Genomic DNA, 18,533 nt, shown 5'->3' with positions numbered 1-18,533 from the left:
CTAAGCAAGAAACTGTAACTAGACTTTTAAACCTTTATACCAGAATTCCTAAGAGGCTGATGGGGTGGATTATGCCTTTGCTAATCTGGCAAAGTTGGGATTAATAGTGAATGCAGTTGTATTGGCTAGTGGTTGAGAAAGCCCACTAGTTGTGTACCTATGTCACCCTACCCTATATGAATGGGAATGGACTGAGGGGGAGGCATATGGTAGACTAGTATTAGTGTTGGCAATCTGGAACAGCATAGTACTAGGCTTAACCCAACGTCCCTTCCAACAGCGAAAAGATTGAGTAAAAATAAATCACAAATAGAGAGAAGAAGAAATAGTAGCTGAGGGTAAAACAATGAATAAATGGATTATGCAACAAGGAAAATCCAATTTTCCTTGAAGGAAGATCAGAGCAAGAGATGGTATTGTCTCTTAAGAGAGCTCAGTTATACCAGATTCCTGAAATGGTGAAGACTGCTCCTGTTTTTGGAAACTGACAGAGTTGAATGGAAGCCTGCAAACCTGAGTGGCATTGCTTTGGGAGACATTTTGATCATATGAAATGATGATGAGCTGGACCAACTGTTGATGATTGAGTGAAACTCGAATAATGTGCCACTATCTTCTGACTCGTATTTTTCAGGTTACGTCTACTACCCATACCGAGAGGTAATATGGTGTAATGCTGGCATTATCTTATCATTAAGATGGAAATACTGATATTGATAATTAACTCTATTGGGAAATTGAGTTAAGAGCCTCCTACTCCACCCTGCCTCCTCCAAATGTTAGGCATATATTTGTTTTGCTGTAGGAGAGCTTTGGATAAAGGCCTGGTGGTGGCCTGCATAATAAAGAATTTGGCCTTGCCCAAAGAGAAGGTCTGGCCTTTGTCTTTGGCTTCTGGGAGGTAATCCATGCCATACCTGATAGACATGTCTTTGTTTAGATGAGGGATGGCCAAACTGGATTTTAAGGTGGGGGCTGGCCATGCCAGAAAGACCAACCATGTGATTTAGGTGGAAGCTTTGTGTTATTAGTTGACCCAGGGACTAAGTTCAGTCACGTGGGCAATCAATCAATCATGCCTACATAATGAAGCCCCAGTAAAAACTCTGGACCCCGGATAAGCTTCCCTGGTACTCCATGCATATTATCACACACCAATGCTGGGAGGGTCACGTATCCTGACTCTGTGGGAGATTGATACCAAACCACTTGATCTCAAATTCGTGTGCCCGATGTGCAATAAGCCAATCACTGAGACACCAGTGCTTGCAGATTGAGAAAGTTTTATTCGAATTGGCCAAAACGAAACTGTGGAAGCACAGGTTCTCTCAAATCTGCTTTAACGAAAGAAGAAATCAGGGAGTCTTTACAGAGCTAAGGGGCTTGGGAGGAGGAGTTTTGGAGAAACAAAGGGGAAGTCCATGTTTCTTTCACTCCAGATAAGCCTTTGGGCAACCAGACGTCCAGGCATCAGCGGCAGCTGAGGGCTGGTTATCTGGTGGTTGTAACTTCCTTAAAGGCATTCTTTTTCTTCTGCAAAACAAGCTCATAAATCCTTATGACCCTTGAGTCACCCCTCAGATTAAACAAGAAAATAGCAAATTAACAAGATTAACTTCTTTTTATCTGTGTCTGTGTTGGGAACAAGGTCAAAGGGTAACCCTGTTCTTATTACTGTTCTTATTACTCTTATTACTTACTGTTCTTTACAGTAACCCTCAGGTACCCAGCTTCAAGATGGCAACAGAAGTTTTGCATTTAGAGCCCTCTAGACTTTGCCCTATGCACTTCTTCCCTTCCCTATGCACAGATTTTGATCTGTATCCTTTTCCTGTCGTAAACCATAACCATGAACATAACACCTCTTAGTGAGTTCTGTGAGTCCTTCTAGAGAATAATTAAACCTGAAGGTGGTTTGGGAACCCCCCAAACTTGAAATTGGTATCAGAAGTCTTGGAGACTGTGCCCTCAAATGTTGCAATTTGGCTATTTCTGGGCAATTAGTTAGGAAGAAGAAAAACTCAGATCAATTGCTTTGCTCCTGAGCCCCTTAGTATTTCTAAAAACAACAATAAAAAGGAAAAGCAAGCAAGCAAACAAAAATATGTGCCTTATGCACATCAAAACCAGAATAAAATGTCACTTCTCACTCATTAGGAAGGCTATTATTAAAAAGATGATAAGTGTTGGTGAGGAGGTGGAGAAATTGGAATCCTTATCCATTGTTGGTGGGGATATAAAATGGTACAGCTGCTTTGGAAAACAGTTTGGCAGTCCTAGTTAAACATAGACTTCCACAAGACCTAGCAATTCTACTCCTAGGTATGTACCCAAGAAAAATGAAAACATATGTCCACACAAAAACTTATACATGAATGTTCACAGCAGCATTATTCATAATGGCCCATAACTGGAAACAACCTAAACGTCCATCAGTTGATGAACGGATGAATGAAATGTGATATATCCATACAATGGAATATAATTTGGTGATAAAAAGAATTTAGTCCTGATACATTACACAACATGGATGAACTCTGAAAACATTACGTTAAGTGAAAGAAGCCAGACACAAAAGGCTACATATTTTATAATTCCATTTATATGAAATATCCAGACTAGGCAAATCTATAGATACAGAAAGATTGGTGATTGCCTGGGACTGGGCAAGGGTTGGGAGGAAACGGGGAGTGACTGCTAATGGGTAAAGGATTGGTTGGGTGTAACCATATGTTCTAAAATTGATTGTGGTGATGGTTGCACAACTCTGTGACTATACTAAAAACTATTTATAATGAACTTTAAATGGGTGAATTGTATGGGATGTGACCTAGATCTCAGTAAAGCTTTTTTTAAATCCCTGCCTTAGCAAAGAAGATGAACTCTCCACTTCAACGAAATTCAATTATCTGAGTGGTTTTTTAAACTATGTTAAAGGCCTTCCCGGTCCTCTGAAAAGCGAAAGTGGACTGTGACCATTTTTTAAGTACGCCAAGAAAACCTGAAATGGAGCCCGGGATTTCAGAGCTCGATCTCACGGCTTCCATATTGCAACAAGCTCGGGCGATCCGAGAGCCGGTGTTCAGAATGCTCTGGAAGCCCTCCTCCAGCTCCGGGCCGGCGGCACTCGGCGAGATGGCGGAACTCGCAGGATCGGAGGGGTTCCGACCCCGCGACGCGCGGTTTGGGGGGGGGGGGTCTGGAAACCCGCTCTCCGCGGTCCTAAGTAGCACCCTCGACCCAAACCGGAGCGTCCCCCAGCCCTTCCAGAGGCACTCCCAGGTGGCGCAGCCAGGGCTGGCCCGCTGCGCAATCGGGGAGCTCCCACCTCCCCAGGGGAGGGTGCGGGGCTCTGTCTCCACGCTGGGACGATTGCGGACCCCGCAGCGCGCAGCTCCAGCAGACCCGGGCCTGGCCTCCCCGCCTCTGGAAGCGCCGCCCCGCCGCGGTCGCGCCCTCCGCCGGCTCCTCCTCTTCCCCTCCGGCCGCCGCCCCGCCCCGCGCTGCGAACCCAAACAGCCGGCCCCTGCGGCGCGGGCCGCGCGTGACCGCCGGGCGCCGCCGAGCCCCGCGCGCCTGAGCCTGCGCCGCCCGCCCCGGCCCGGCCCGGCCCGGCCGAGCGATGCTGCTGCTGGCGGCCGCCTTCCTCGTGGCGTTCGTGCTGCTGCTCTACATGGTGTCGCCGCTCATCAGCCCCAAGCCCCTCGCCCTGCCCGGGGCGCATGTGGTGGTGAGTGGCCTCCTGTTGCTGCGCCGCCACCTCCCGGCCCGCTCCCCTGGCGCGCCGGCCCGCCACCCAGGCCGGGCCGCCCACGTCCCTTTCTCCGAATGGAGGGCCACCTGCCGCGGTCCAGCCCGGCACCGTCCCTGCGGAGGGCCTCGGGGACCCGCCCTCCGCTGCGTCTGGCTCCTCCCAGGGCCGGAGAGCGAGGCGGCGGGGACAGCGCCAGCGAGCCGGGTCCCGGCGCTCCGGGGGCTCCGGCGCGCTCGTTAATCCCCGGGGCATCCCTGGGATGTGGATATTTTTGTCCTCAGTTTTCCCGATGAGTCAACTGAGGAACAGAGAGGCTGAGAAACTTTGCCAAGGAGACCGCGGTCGGTGGCCGTGCAGTCCTGGCCGGGTCGCGAGGAGGCGGCGGCAGGGAAGGGGGTCCCAGCCGCCAGGACCCGCCGGGCAGCTCGGAACTGGAAGATGGCCTGTGCGAGTGACAGAAAGAGCAGTTGCCAAAGGAATCCAGGAAGTGACTCACTTGGGGGAAAAATTGCTCCGAACCCAGTAGGCTGGCAGTCCTGGCCAGCGGTGTTGGGACGCTTCTGTCGCGTCTACACCGCTTGTCTTTCTAAGCTCAGCCTGGGGTCGGCTGATGGCTGTTGCAATGCAGTCCTCTGCCTTCATTCCAGAGTCAGAGGGATGAGCTAAGCGACCTGGCTAGTGCTTCAGGAATGAAGGGGATGTGGATGGGTTTGGTTTGTTTCTTACCGGAAGCTCGTGTCTTCAAATTTCCCTTTTCTGCAGGTGTGGCATCTTTCTTACACTGAGAGAGAATGCCTCCTTACCTGCGCCCCGCGCTTCACCATTTGCAGTGGCTTTCTCAACTGGTTTCTTGTCTGGATCTCACAACCCTGAGGCACGTTGAGGCTGGAGGTTATGAATAAGGAGAGTTAGTTGCTAAGCTGGCAGCACCAATCCTCCTCTGCTGGAGGTGACATGGGGGTGTCTCGGCTGGGGTCCAGCCTCCCCACTGAGCTGTGATGGGATAGAATGGTCATTTCTTTTAGTGTGCCTTAAATCTGGACAAGAGTTTGTGAAGGAGCAAACGTATTTTCTTTAAATTCTCATTTTTTAAAACTATCAGTATATTTCCAACTCCTGCTATTCCTGTTGTGGAAGATAATAGAGGAGGGGAGTGTAAATTCATTAGAGAGGAAGAGAGAAAAGCATCACACTCACAAGAGAACTCCTGCCTCAAAAGCATGGCTTCCAAAGTTAGAGTCTTCTATGCTTGCAATACATAACTTGAAAAAGGTAAAACTAAAGGCAGTAATGAAAAATTTGAGTCAGTATTTTTAAAAGAATTTCACTTAACCTGGATTCTAGTCCTTCCCCCGCATCATGCTGGGTTGTAGGTAAGATGATAAACAAGTCTGCTGGGATGGACCAAGAGGAATTTCTTATTTTCACCATCCTGTTTTAATACGCCACTAAAAATAATGTGAGGATGACATGAGTAATTCACATGATGTCACCATCTGTCTTCCTTTTTAATCTCATAAGAAGAGTGAAAGTGTGATGCTTTTTCTTGAGGTTCGTTGGGACGAGACTGGGTGTTAGGAGAGGGAGCTACTGTTTAGAATGTCTGCTTTTGTGGCAGTGTGAACAGACTTAGGACATAACTGTTTATTGTTTCATTTTTAGAACAGTTCTTGTATACTAGTGTTAGCTCCCTAATTACAGTGGCAAAGCTGCGGAAGTCACGGTACGTACTTACTTAAATAATAGGTACGTACTTACTTAAATCGGCTTGTTTTTAAAAAACTGTTTAATTGACTTGGTGAGAACTGGAAAATCAAGTCCTCGCTGTTTGGTGATGGCTGAGAGCAGCTCTCCTTACAGCAAACCACCCCCTCTCTTGCCCTCAAGAAGAGGTGTGTGGTGTGATTAAAGAGAGAGTAGCATTTGCAATGAATAGTAAGAGGGACTGATAAAGAAAGGCAGTTAAACTGTTATCTGCAGTGGCCCATAGCTGGGCTCAATTGACCAGTTGTTAGGCAACTCAATACATAGTTACCGTTTTTCTTAGGCATTATGAAAATCTGTTGTATTTTTTTATAACAGTCAAGAATAACATAGCCTAGAAGTGATTTATGTATATTCTTAGATAATTGACTAGAAAGTTAGTTTCCCGTGAACCGTGATTCAAAAGTTGAAGTCTTTTTTTGGTTCTTATGGAAAAATCTTATAAGTTATCAGGTTGAACAGTTCTTTGCTGTGAATTTACACAGCTAGCTTACCTATTACAATCTAGAAGAAGGACAACAATAATAAAAATAGCTAATATCTACATAGCACCTTAGAGCATGTAAATTTTCTCAATAACCTTGTAACTTCAACTTCCATTAATTCATTGAATAACAAATAGGGAAATTTTATTTGCAGTTTTTTTTGGCATTGTTTCTTTCAGGGAAATGGCATCAAACAACATATTGCAAATTAACGTAGGCAAATATTTATTTAGCAACTGCTTATGTAAGGCACTGTGCTGGAATGAGAGAGATGCATTGGATTTGGTAGTCATCCTCAAGGAACTCACAGTCTGGCAAGGGAGCTAAGATGTGTACATAAGTGACTGTGCACAAGGTGGAAAGGGACAGGTAGAGGAGAGTCAGGAAAAGGTTCTTGGAGGAGGGGACATTGGAACTGACCACTACAGGGTAGGTTGGATTTGGAAATGTAGGTGTGTGGGGGATGTTGGGTGGAGGGACATCCAGGCAGCAGGAACAACATCATAAAACAGCCGGGACATTTTAGGGATCCTGCTAATTGCTGTGCCATTGGAATGTCTGGTGAAAAAGAATAAACCAGAACCTCTCATGATATATCTCGATAGCAAAGAGCTCCTCAGAGGCAACCGTTAGCCGGGGAACAGGTATATTTTGACAGTAACCTGTAGATAATTGGTTAGTTATCTGCCAAAGAAATCTCTTCAATGGTGGGAAGTTGAGAGACTAAAGAGAAGTGGGGGAGGCCTCCAAGAGTCCCATGAAGATGGTACATTGTATAGGAGGGGCTTCATGATGATTTTAAATCATGGGATGGGGTCAGAGATGTTCATTACAGCATGACTTAAATCTAACATTAAAATATTTGAATTAATCAAATGTCTGACTATAGGGAAATGGTTGACTAAGTTTTGATACAGCTATTTAATGCAATATTGTGAAACCTTTTGTTTTTTTGACCTAAGTCATTACGATACAATTTTTTTTTTTAGGTAGGATACAAAAGCCTGTAAGGACAGATGCCTGTCTGACACTTCCCTTCCCCCTTCCTATGACAACCCTGGGCTCCCACTCCCCTGGCCCATATTATGTAATTTGCATAGGGAAAATGACTAGAAAGATCATGTTGTGTTTGTCTTATTAAGTTAAATATAGAGAGTCCTTCGTATAGACCAGGAACTGTGCTAAGTGCCAGGAATATAGTGGGGAGCAAAAACAGAGTTGGTATTTTTATGGAGCTTGTGAGGCAGTGATGGGAAAGATGGTGGTGAATTAAATAATCACACAAATAAATGCATGGCTGCTGGATGATGTGAGTGCCATAAAGTAAAGAATAAAAGGATGCAGTGCTGAAGAGTGGGTTGAGGTGGGGGCGGGAGCAGTCAGTGAAGGCTTTCCTGAGAAAGTGATATTTGAGCTGAGCTTTGTTGGATGAGTAGGTGCCACCTAGATGGAAAGAGGGGAGGAGAGCATTCCTGGTGGAGGAAATAGAATGTGCAAAGGCCCTGTGGTTGGAGAGAGCATGGAACTGAAAGACAGCCAGTATGGTTGAGCTATAGATGGTGAGGGGTAGAACGGTGCAAGAAGAAAAGCTTTACCTCTCTGTATTTCCATGTAATCGTATATTACTTTATAATAAGCAGTCATTTAAGAGATCATAAGATAAAAAAAAAATAAAAGATCATAAGATATATGCGAGTGACCATTCTTTTTATCTCTAGTTGAGCTATTCATGCGTAGGAAATATGCAGTAAGGAAATAAGATTCATTTGGATTTGGACGCAGAGGCAGACTGATGTATTATTTATGAACTTCATTTATAGGGCACTTTCCCTCCAGTGAACTCAGAAAAATATTATAGGCGTGCAGTTTATAGTTCTGAAAACGATCTAAGCAGCAGGCGCTGCCGACAGTGTCATGTTTCATATTTGCACTTACTCCATTCATTCAGGATGGGATGAAGAAGCTACAACAGCTAAAGATTTAGTTCTCATAGATTGGTTTGTAGAGCTCATCCTAGTTATTTTAAAGAAACTTCCCACAGAAGGGACATTTCAAGTGCTAAGCAGATTTTGTTATTTTTGCTTTCAGGTTACAGGAGGCTCCAGTGGCATCGGAAAGTGTATTGCTATTGAATGCTATAAACAAGGAGCGTTTATAACCCTGGTGGCACGAAATGAGGTAAGTCTTCTAGGTACGATATTCCTAACTTACTTATTCTACTTTAAATTAGCCGAGGAGGCTGTACAAACTTCCTGCCTTGCTGGAAATCACTAACATCTCTGGTTTGAGGTGCGATTCCTGGACCACTGGTTATTTCTGGTATTCAGGACAAAGACTCTGGGTTGAAATCAGGTCAGCTCTGTAAATGTTTATTTAGTGCCAGCAACTGTTAGGCAACATCATAGACACTGCAGATCTTGAGGTGGGAGAGGCCAAGACAGGTAAATAGCACACCTGGCCACAGGAAGCCAGGGAGGGTGCTCCACCTGCCAGAGGTGCCAGCAGAGGTGATCGGGGAGCTGATGCCTGAGTCTTGAAGGATATGTAGGTGTTTCTCTATAATTTGCTTGTGACGTGATACGTATCTCTAGTGAAACCCAGACCCCACAAGGGAATCTCACTGATCTCCAGCAGTTGAGCAAAACATTTGTTTTTCTGCATTGAGTCAACACGAGGTCTGTTTTTCTTTTTTTCAGGGTCTGTTATTCTTGCCAAAGTTATTTCCATGGCCCAAAGCAGTGGCACTGTATTCACAGGAACAGTCGTGGAGTCCTCTTGCTCCACGGAGAGGGGCGGGGCCGTGGGGGATGTGACCAGGGCTGTATTGTCCACTGCTATTGTTCTGTGCTTGGCATGATGCTTGGCTCATAGCGGGTGCTCAAAACATTTTTTTTGGATGCAGAAGTGAAGGGAGGGATGATGGAGGGATGGGAACGCCAGTGTCGCATCGTTGCTTGGGGATTTTGGACTCCCCCATGCAGAAGGAGGGCAATAGTATGGTGACTGCCCGGGTAGGGGGTACCCAGTGGACGGGCAGGCCATGGAGGGCTCTGGGGGAAATATTTAAATAATGACACAAAATTAGGCTTGGATGTCCATAATTTCTTTAGAAATTCAAGGAAGGCAGAATTAGCTACCTTTTATTTATACCCTGACTTCTCTGACAATGAATTTACTTTGGCATTGAAACCGCCTTATGGGAACAAAAACACAGCTTTAATAAAATGGCATTTTCCGAGATTTAAACAATTATATTTGACATGAGACAGATGAACAGGAGATGAGGAGGCCGGCGTGTCAGGTGTTCAGAAGCTCATTCTGTGGTCCTTGCGTTGCTGGAGGTGAATGAGCAGACGAGCCTTCTGGCGTCGAGAAATTATTTATTTTCTAATGTAGCTTTTTATTCCAATTTTGGCAAAGTCAAGTTGTGTGTACGTTTATTAATAGAATAATACAATTGTATTATAGGTATATTCGTGTTTGGAGAACCTGCGTGTCTTTCTGAAGGATTCCCCTCCCCTTTTGTTTTTCTCTGGCTGTCAGGATGTATTCAAATTACAACTTTTATAGCAAATTAAGACACTGTAAACTGATATCTGTCTTCTTGAAAATGAGTAAAGCAAGCAAAATTGAGACCTTGGAAGAATAACTCAATTACATGGTTAGATTTGCCTGTCTTACGATTATTTTTGTAAGCAGCCAGGCATAGATTTACCCAGTCCATCTAAAAAGTGCTTTTTAATATATCTGCTTGTATAGTGGAGAAGGAAAATATTGGACCATCTCTTACGAAAGCACTCTTGACATGGAATCATGTGTACCCTTGAGTTTGGGAAGCATTGCGTATCAATATGGTTGTTCTTTTCTATATCCAACTAAATAATGTTAGATCAAAACCTTTATTAGAATTACTGGCAATTGATATTGTCATTTGGGATTTTGAAGTTCATTTATTTTTTGATTATCTTTCTCTGCAATGAATTTTAAAACTTGCTATCCCTTAGTCATAGCTTAACATACTTTCAGCTTCTTTTTTGCATAGACTGTGGTCCATAGCTATGCAATATAGTTGCGATCTTGTGTGTTTTCTAGAATTTGATAAATACTATACAAATAATTGCTTTTTCTCTTCTTTTAAACAAACAAGCAGACAGATAATCACCAGAACTAATTGTTCTTTATTGCTTTCAGGACAAGCTGCTGCAGGCAAAGAAAGAAATTGAAAAACACTCTATTAATGATAAACAGGTAAAATTACTGCCTTCAGGATGCATTTTCTGTAGAAATCAATACAATCATGTAAAGGAAAAAAGGGGCTGCTTCAACTGTGAATAGTTCATTGAAAACGGGTAGGATTTTCCTGATTAAAATACATATTAGACTTTTTTTCCCAGTTTTATTGAGATATAATTGACATACAACACTGTATACGATTAAGGTGTGCTGCATAATGATTTGACTTACATATATTGTGAAATGATTACCACAATAAGTTTAGTGAACATCCATTATCTCATATAGATAAAAAAAAAAGAAGAAAAAAATTTTTTTTTCCTTGTGGTGAGAACTCTTAGGCGTTACTCTGTTAACAGCTTTCATATATGCCATACAGCAGTGTTAACTGTAGTCAGTGAGGTGTACATTACACAGACTGTTTTTATAAAGGTGAAAGTTTTTGAATTGTCTAGGAATTCAGGTTATAAAAAAATGTATAGATTCTCATACATATATGCACACAAATGATCAAATAACCGATTGTTTTACTAGAAGATGATTTCATTTCAATTCTTTATTTAAATGAACTTTATAAAAACATTTAAGGGGCAAGGAGCATTTAAAAAAATTGTTTTTTTTGGGGGGCCAGCCCCATGGCATAGCGGTTGGGTGCGTGCGCTCTGCTGCTGGTGGCCCGGGTTCAGATCCTGGGCGCACACCGGCGCACCGTTTGTTGGGCCATGCTGTGGCAGTGTCCTGTATAAAGTGGAGGAAGATGGGCACAGATGTTAGCCCAGGGCCAGTCTTCCTCAGCAGAAAGAGGAGCATTGGCATGGATGTTAGCTCAGGGCTGATCTTCCTCACCAAAAAAAAAGAATTTTTTTTGGTTATGGAATTTTTGGATGGATAAAATGATGTTTGTGTATATATATATATATATATAATATGTATTTCAATATAAAACATAGTAACAAATTAATAACCACATACTCATCACCCAGCTTAAGAAATGAATTTCCCAGGGGCCAGCCTGGTGGCGTAGTGTTTTAAGTTTACCTGCTTCACTTCAGTGGCCTGGGGTTCACGGGTTCAGATCCCGGGTGCAGACCTACACACTGCTCATCAAGCCATGCTGTGGCGAGGTCCTACATACAAAATAGAGGAAGATTGCACAGATGTTAGCTCAGGGCTAATCTTCCTCGCCAAAAAAAAACAAAAGAAGAAGAAAAGAAATGAATTTCCCAGGGCCTCTGAAGCCCCTTCTGTGAGCCCATATCAGCATATCCTTTTGTCTCCTTCCTAGAGGCAACCCCACAACCTGACTTTTGTGTTAATCTTCCTTTGCTTTTCTGTATAATTTGACCGTAAGTACATGTGACCTTAAATAGCATATTGTTTACTTCTGCTTCTCTTTGAACTTTATGGTATTATTATTTTTTTGACAGCTTTATTGAGATTTAATTCACCAACATTTAAGTGTATAGTGGTTTTTAGTATATTCAGAGTTGCACAGTTATCACCAGAGTCAATTTTAGAACATTTTCATCAGCCCATCAAGACAGTCCACACCCATTAACAGTCACTCGCCATTCCCTTCCAACTCCTTCGCAGCCCAAGGCCATCACTAGTCTACTTTAGATTTGTATCACATTGTTCCTTACATATTCTTGTGCAACTTGATTTGTTTACTTGATACTGTTTTTAAAATTCCTCTATGTTGCTGCATGAAGTGATAGTTCATTCATATTTTTACTGCTATATGGTATTCTCTTGTATGTGTAGACTACCTTTTGTTCATCAGTTCATCGGTTCTTAGGTGGTTTCCTGTTTTTTTTGTTAGTTTATTTTGTTTCTTGCTATTACTAAAGTTTTTCTCTATGTCTACTTGTGCACATGTGCAACATGGAATATAGCTCGAAATGGAATTGCTGAGTTGTCTGTACATGTATCTTCAACTTCACCAAAGTGGTTACACTCCCACTGGTAGTGGCTGGTGGCTCCTGTTGTCCCACATCCTTGCTAACACTTGGTATTGGCAGACTTTCTAATTTTGGCTTTTCTGATGGGTTTTAAATGGTGTTTCATTATAGATGTAATTGCCTCTTTTTCCCTCCAGGATATCTTAGAGATCTTTCCATGTCAATAAAAATAAATCTGCCTCATTTTAAAAACTGCTGTGGCATAGTATTGGGTACACCAGGGTTTATTTACTCAGTTCCGTGTTGGGCTGTTTGCCTTTTTTTTTACTATTGCATTCTAGGCTGCAGGTAGAAATTCTCATCCACATCTCCTTGTGCACGTGTGTGAGTTTTTCTCCAGTACCGTGGCCTCTTCCTGTACCCTCTTCTCTGAGGCCCACAAACATTGGAAAGCTGCCAGATCAGCAGATCTCCCCATCTTTTTTTTCACTTTGTGTAACTTCTGGTAAAGAAGGAAGTAGCATCTAAAACCATGAGCTTGAATGCTCCTGGCAGAAGGCCAGTCTCGCCTGCTGCCAGCCCCGTCTCTCTGCTCTGGACTTCTTCGTCTTTACTCCTAGCCCCTCTTCGTCCGTCAAAAGGCTTTAGGTCCTGTGGAAAGTTTAAGGGAAGGGAAGATATTCAGGGCAGGAGCAGGCAGGAAGAAGCTGGATCCTGCTGCTGAGCCCAGAATGGGCTTCTTGCTCAACCACTTAGCATAAGCAATTCCCCTGTGGGCGTTTTGTTCCTGGTACTAATCTGTTAACTTTTTTTTTGGAATTTCACCTGTCTGTGGTATAGATTTTATTTACAGTGAATGATCTAGTACTATATAAAAAGGCATGTTTAATAATTAATCCTATGATTCCTACTCCCTTTAAAAAAAAATATCTTCTGCATGATGACATAGGGATGAAATCCACCCCTCTGGTCTGGCACACTCCAGGTTCTGTTTGTGAAGGGGGCTGCTTCCTTTTCTCAGGAATTTGGGTCACTTGGATGGGGTTCCTTCTTGCATTAAGTAAAACTTCCTGCCTGCTGTAACAAATCCTAAGGCAGTGGGTCTCTTTTCATTCAACCCTTTGGCCTCCAATGTCGCAGCTTCCTTTGTCACATCGTGGCTTCTTAGAGCTGGGCAAGATCTTGGTCATCACTAGCTTCTGACACCCTTATTGTACACGTGAGGCCACTGCAGATGTCTCAGCTTCTGCTCAGCTAGTAAATGAAGGGACCGGACTGGAACAAAGGCTTCCCAGGTGCCAGGCCTGTTCTTTCCCTCACACCACGCTGCCCTGGACTCGCAGCTACGCTTGGGTGCGTATGGTTGATATGGGCATGTGCCCTCCTGTACACACGCATTCTGTCTGCCCCTTAGCTCGGCGGCCAGTCTCAACAGCCAAGAATTCATGGAAAGACTGAGAAATCAAGAACACCTTTCTGCTTCTCTCAGTAACCCGCCTTGGAACGTAGAACGTTCCTATGTCAGAGGCCTAAGCTCTGCTTTGAAAACATTACCCAAAAAGGAAAATTAAAACAATAACTCTTTATTTGTCCCTATTGTGTTCTCAACTTCTGTTTCATAAATTTCTATCCAAGTAAGCACCGGAATATGTGCTTTTCCCCCTTTTTTCCCCCCTTCCTTCCTCCCTCTCTTCCTTTCTTCCTCCCTTCTTTCCTTCCCTCCTTCTTTCCTTTTCAAAGACCAAACGGAATTGTTTTCCATGGTAAGCACAGGCTGAGCCCTTCCTGCCATCCCTCTGTGCTGCGAGCCCCAGTTTGTCCGGGTGGGCTCTGGGGCTCGGCTTGGTGACCCCTTGTCTAGAGAATCTGTGAGTGGCTGGTCAGTCCAGAGTCAGGGATCTCAGACAAAACTCAGAGTGAACCAAATGTGACTTGGCTCCCAGCTCAGTTCCCACAGGCCCCCATCGACCCTTGGCCTTGTAAGATAATGTTACCTGGCTCAGCCTCCAAGCGGGGGCCTGAACGCAGGTGGCTTCTGGAAGGAGGTGGTGTTTGCCTGTCCCTGTTCCACCTGCTGATGCAGAATCCCAGTAGGACAATCATAGCTCTGATATTACTTCAAGGGGAGTATTTTTTAAACGTATTTATTAGATTTATTTTTATTCTTATTAACAACTTATGATACTAACAACTTGAGATATAATTTATGTACAATTTATGTATTCTTTACGTAATTTGTGTATTCTTTTCAACAACTTGACATATAATTTATGTACAATAAACCACACGCATTTGAAGAGGACAGTTCGATGGCTTTTGACAACTGTCTGCACGTGTGAAACCACCACCAGCCAGATACAGAACATTTCCATCCCCCCCCAGAGCCGTTGCAGTCCGTTCCTCCCTCCACTCCTGGTGGCAGGTGGTCTCTGAACTGCTTTCTGTCACTATAGATTAGTGGTATTTCAAGAGGAGCCTTTTTAGACTTTTTTTTTTCTATCTCCAGCTTTATAAAGTATAATTAACAAAAGTTGTATATATTTAAGGTGTTCTATGTGATAATTTAATATATGTTTACATTGTGAAATGATTACCACAATCAAGTTGTAAATCAGATCACCTCGCAGTTATCATTTTCTTGTGTGTGTGTGTGGTGAGAGTGCTTAAAATCTTCTCCCTTAGCAAATTTCAAGTCTACAATACAGTGTTAATAACAATAGTCACCATGCTGTGCATTAGATCCCCAGATCTTATTCATCTTATACCTGAAAGTTGGTACCCTTTGACCAACATTTCTTAAAACATTCTTTTGAGTTTGCTCAAAAGAGTTTTCTGTGAAAACTGCCAAGAAAATTAGGCTCTACTGATTGCATTGTCAGCAGATTTCAAACATTGCGGTCTGTACATCCGAAATTGGACTCCTTATCTATTAGAAAGGATTGGCTTTAATAAAAAAAAAAAATCCTTTAAAAATAGTTTCAGACACCTGCATAGCTTTGATCATTTTTTTCTCTCTCTAACAGGTGGTGCTTTGTATATCTGTCGATGTCTCTCAAGACTATAGCCAAGTAGAGAATGTCATAAAACAAGTAAGAGGCTGGGCTAATTGGAATTAATTCACTTGCCTTTCAATTGGTTCTTACCATGTTGGTATGTGGCTTGGAATTGGTAAATCTTTCCTCTAGGTTTAATCATTTTCTAGATTTTATTTATTGGCTTTCATTTGCTACTGAGTGATTCTTCTTTTCTCTTTCTCTGCTCTAATAAATTTCTCCAGGCACAGGAGAAACTGGGCCCCGTCGACATGCTTGTAAACTGTGCAGGAATGTCCCTTTCAGGAAAATTTGAAGATCTTGAAGTTAGTACTTTTGAAGTAAGTAAAAATTTGTTTTTTGCTTATTGGGGTAGCCTGTATGCTGAAAGTAGACCAAGGCCATGGGTAGAGCTTTACGAATGAAATGGATGAAATGCACTGGGATTTAATAGAAGCTTTAGAAGACTAGAGGAAGGCTGGGCAAGGTTTTGGTCCCAGTCACCATCCAACCTTAAGAGTTTAGACAAGTCCCTGAACCTCGGTTTCCCCAGCTGTAAAATGGGAATGAAACCTCCAGTCTGACACAGATGCCTACAACAATTCACTGAGGTCATGTCATCAAGAGGGCTCTTTGTAAGCCAAGAGATGCTAGATTTTCACGTCAAGTATCAGTATTCTTAACAATGAAAAACCAAAAAAATTGAAGAGCAGACTCTTTAGAGTTCTCAAATCAAGATAAAAAGATAATGCCTCATGTTTATGTTTATATTTTTAAACAAATTTGCCATGGAACCTCTCTTAGTAATTTATTTGAGCCTAAAGATATCCTAAAGAAATGGACATCAGATGTGAAATCTTTCTTAAGTGCAAAACGTTTTTTTAGTTGACACTGCATCAACCATCTTTTTCTTAATGGTCTGTTGAGCCTGCATCGTAGTAACGGATTTTGAATGCTCTGCTCTGCAAAGTTAAATTGCATTCCCCTTTCAGAGAAAAGAACACTGTTGGAGCAGTAGTCGAGATATGTTGCTTCTGGTGGACTGTGGGAAAACACCGTCAACTCTATGATTTAAATTCAAGTCAGGGGAGTCCAGATGTACGTACAAGCAGAGTGGTGCCTCACCTGGACTCGAGTGTCTGAAGGCTCCTTTATCAACTAGGCATAAAAGATAGTTGTCTTGACCTGTGTACCTTTATCTGTAAGTAATGAAAGGGAGATTTTGAAGATTATTTCAACAGCTGTGTAAAGAATCAATTTGGGAAAATGCTTATATAGTAGTCTAGGCATGAAATGATGAGGTGAAAGACTTTGGAGGTGGCCAGCAAAAGAGGAGTTTGTGTGTGTGTGTGTGTGTGTGTGTGTGTGTGTTTGCGCGAGTGTGTATGTGAAAGATGATGTGGAGGGAGAATCTCACCTTGACTGAATGTGAAGGGCAAAGAGAGGATTGAGGTATAGGTAGTTGCATGGTTGTAATAAATAAACGCACAACTGTAACACTAGGACCTTGGGAAGTGGGTGTGTCTGTTAGGGGGCAGAGGGCGTGGGAATTGTTTACAGTTGTGTGTCTGATGGAAGGATAATTGAGTGAGTGTTTTGTGGAATTGTGAGCAGGAATAGAGGAAACTAAGTGTATAACACCAGGTGAATGTGTGTGGGTATCAATGACAAGGAGAAAATGTGAAGCAGGTGAGATGAAGGAAGAAAAAAATACGTAGAGAATATGAACCATGTTGAAATATAAAAGACGTGCAATTCTAATCTTTTTGAGAAAACTCAGTGTACTCTCAACCTTCAGTCTCCCATTCACGCTATTTCCTTCCTTCCTTCTCTCTCTCTCTTTCGTTTGAAACAAAACAATCACAACTTATTTCTTCTCCAGCGCCGCCAGCGTCTTGTCCACACCTCCGCCCACCACGTAGACGGTTGCTCTGTGCCCAGCAACAGGGTACACTGGAAGAATAGGGGGTCTTGGGCATCAGACTAAACCAGTTTTAAATCTTAGCTCTAATGGCTTCAAGGCTAACCATTCACTAGCTGTGTGATCTCAGGCTAATTCTTTTTTCTTCTGGCCTCAGCTTTTCTTCCGACCTCAGCCTCAATCTCCATAAACTGGCTATGCAGCTCCCAGAGCTATGAGGATTAAGCAACATAACGTGTGCATAATGCTTAGCCTACGGTCGCTGCATAGTAAATATTAATGTCCTTCCTCGTTTATTCATTCAACCCACAAATATTCAAGAAAGCTTCTAGTGAGACAAGCATTGTTCTGGGTCCTGGGGATGCCGTGATGAACAAGAAAATCAAGTCTTGGCCCTACCAGGTAAGGTAGGACAGACTGTGCAGGAGCAAGCCGCTTGGCAGTGTGATTTCAGACTGGGTGAAGTGCTGTGGGGGAGAAACGCAGGGAGCTGTGATAGAGAGAAGGGGCGGGGTCTCCAGTAGGTAGGATGGAAGGAGACACAGCCTCTGGGGTCTGCGGGCTGAAGAATGGGTACAAAGAGACCAGGGAAGAGACCCCAGGTAGAAGAGCCAGTAGTGCAAGGGCCCCGAGGTAGGAAGAGCTTGGCAAAGGCGAGGAATAGACTAGGACTAGACACTAGCTCCCACCTGTGTGGGGGGAGCTACCCGAGCGATGGCAGAGTGGGCAGCAGCCAGAGCTGCTGGGGCCTTGCAGGTTACCACGAGCAGTTTAGGTTTTAATCCGAAACCTTTGAAGACGTTTAAGCTAGGCTAGGGAGTAACATGATCTGCATTTCTATTTTTAAAGGATCTTTCCGCCTGCTGTGTCAGGGAGACTTTTAGGGGCTTTTGGGGTAGTCAAGGCAAGAGATGGTGTTGTTGGGAAGTGGATGGAGGTACAGTCGTGGGTGACCATAGGGGGGCGGGCAGAAATCTGCACAGGAGAGGGGCTTGAGCAGCTGATAGGGGATATTGGAAGGGGCCCCACCCGCAACGAGAACTGGCCTTCTAAAAACGAAGAACGGTTAACTCCAAACCTGCTGCCTGTATTCCAGTGACTGCCTCACTCTCTCTGTTCGTGGCCCTCCTATGGAACGGCCCCTCTTCCCCTGGCTGCCCTGAATGGAGGCAAGAGGCCACCGTACTCTGGGGAGGGTCACCTTCCAAGGCCATTATTTGTCCCTCAGCTCTCTCCTGTCTTAGTCTCGGTCACTTGCATTGTTCTAGTCAAGTCCAGGAATGGGCTTCTCATCAATGAGCCCTGTTAGAACACACCACATTTGATGCATTTTCTGAAGATGAGTTCATTTTTATTTAAAATGAATTCAATCTCAATTACCTTTTGTGTTTGGTTGGGTGTTTTTAGTTTAATTTTACTGAGGTTCACATGCACTTAAATTGC

The 18,533-nt window shown here is 43.5% G+C and overlaps 1 protein-coding gene across 3 annotated transcripts in view; it reads left to right on the top strand.

Annotated features, from left to right (window-relative positions):
• Nucleotides 1-3,552: 3,552 nt before the first annotated feature.
• Nucleotides 3,553-18,533, top strand: part of KDSR (3-ketodihydrosphingosine reductase) — a 37,528-nt gene continuing 22,547 nt past the window's right edge. The window contains exons 1-5 of one of the 3 annotated variants that reach the window (XM_058557271.1): nucleotides 3,553-3,730; nucleotides 8,092-8,181; nucleotides 10,195-10,251; nucleotides 15,161-15,226; nucleotides 15,415-15,510. In XM_058557271.1, coding sequence (XP_058413254.1) covers nucleotides 3,623-3,730; nucleotides 8,092-8,181; nucleotides 10,195-10,251; nucleotides 15,161-15,226; nucleotides 15,415-15,510 — 417 coding nt within the window. In that variant the 5' untranslated portion in view covers nucleotides 3,553-3,622. The remainder of the gene's footprint in view (nucleotides 3,731-8,091; nucleotides 8,182-10,194; nucleotides 10,252-15,160; nucleotides 15,227-15,414; nucleotides 15,511-18,533) is intronic. The other 2 variants (XM_058557270.1, XM_058557268.1) reach the window with 2 other exon arrangements.

The sequence above is a fragment of the Diceros bicornis genome, chromosome 16 (genome assembly GCF_020826845.1).
Source record: "Diceros bicornis minor isolate mBicDic1 chromosome 16, mDicBic1.mat.cur, whole genome shotgun sequence".
Lineage (NCBI taxonomy): Eukaryota > Metazoa > Chordata > Mammalia > Perissodactyla > Rhinocerotidae > Diceros > Diceros bicornis.
This window is presented reverse-complemented; position numbering and strand designations above follow the sequence as displayed.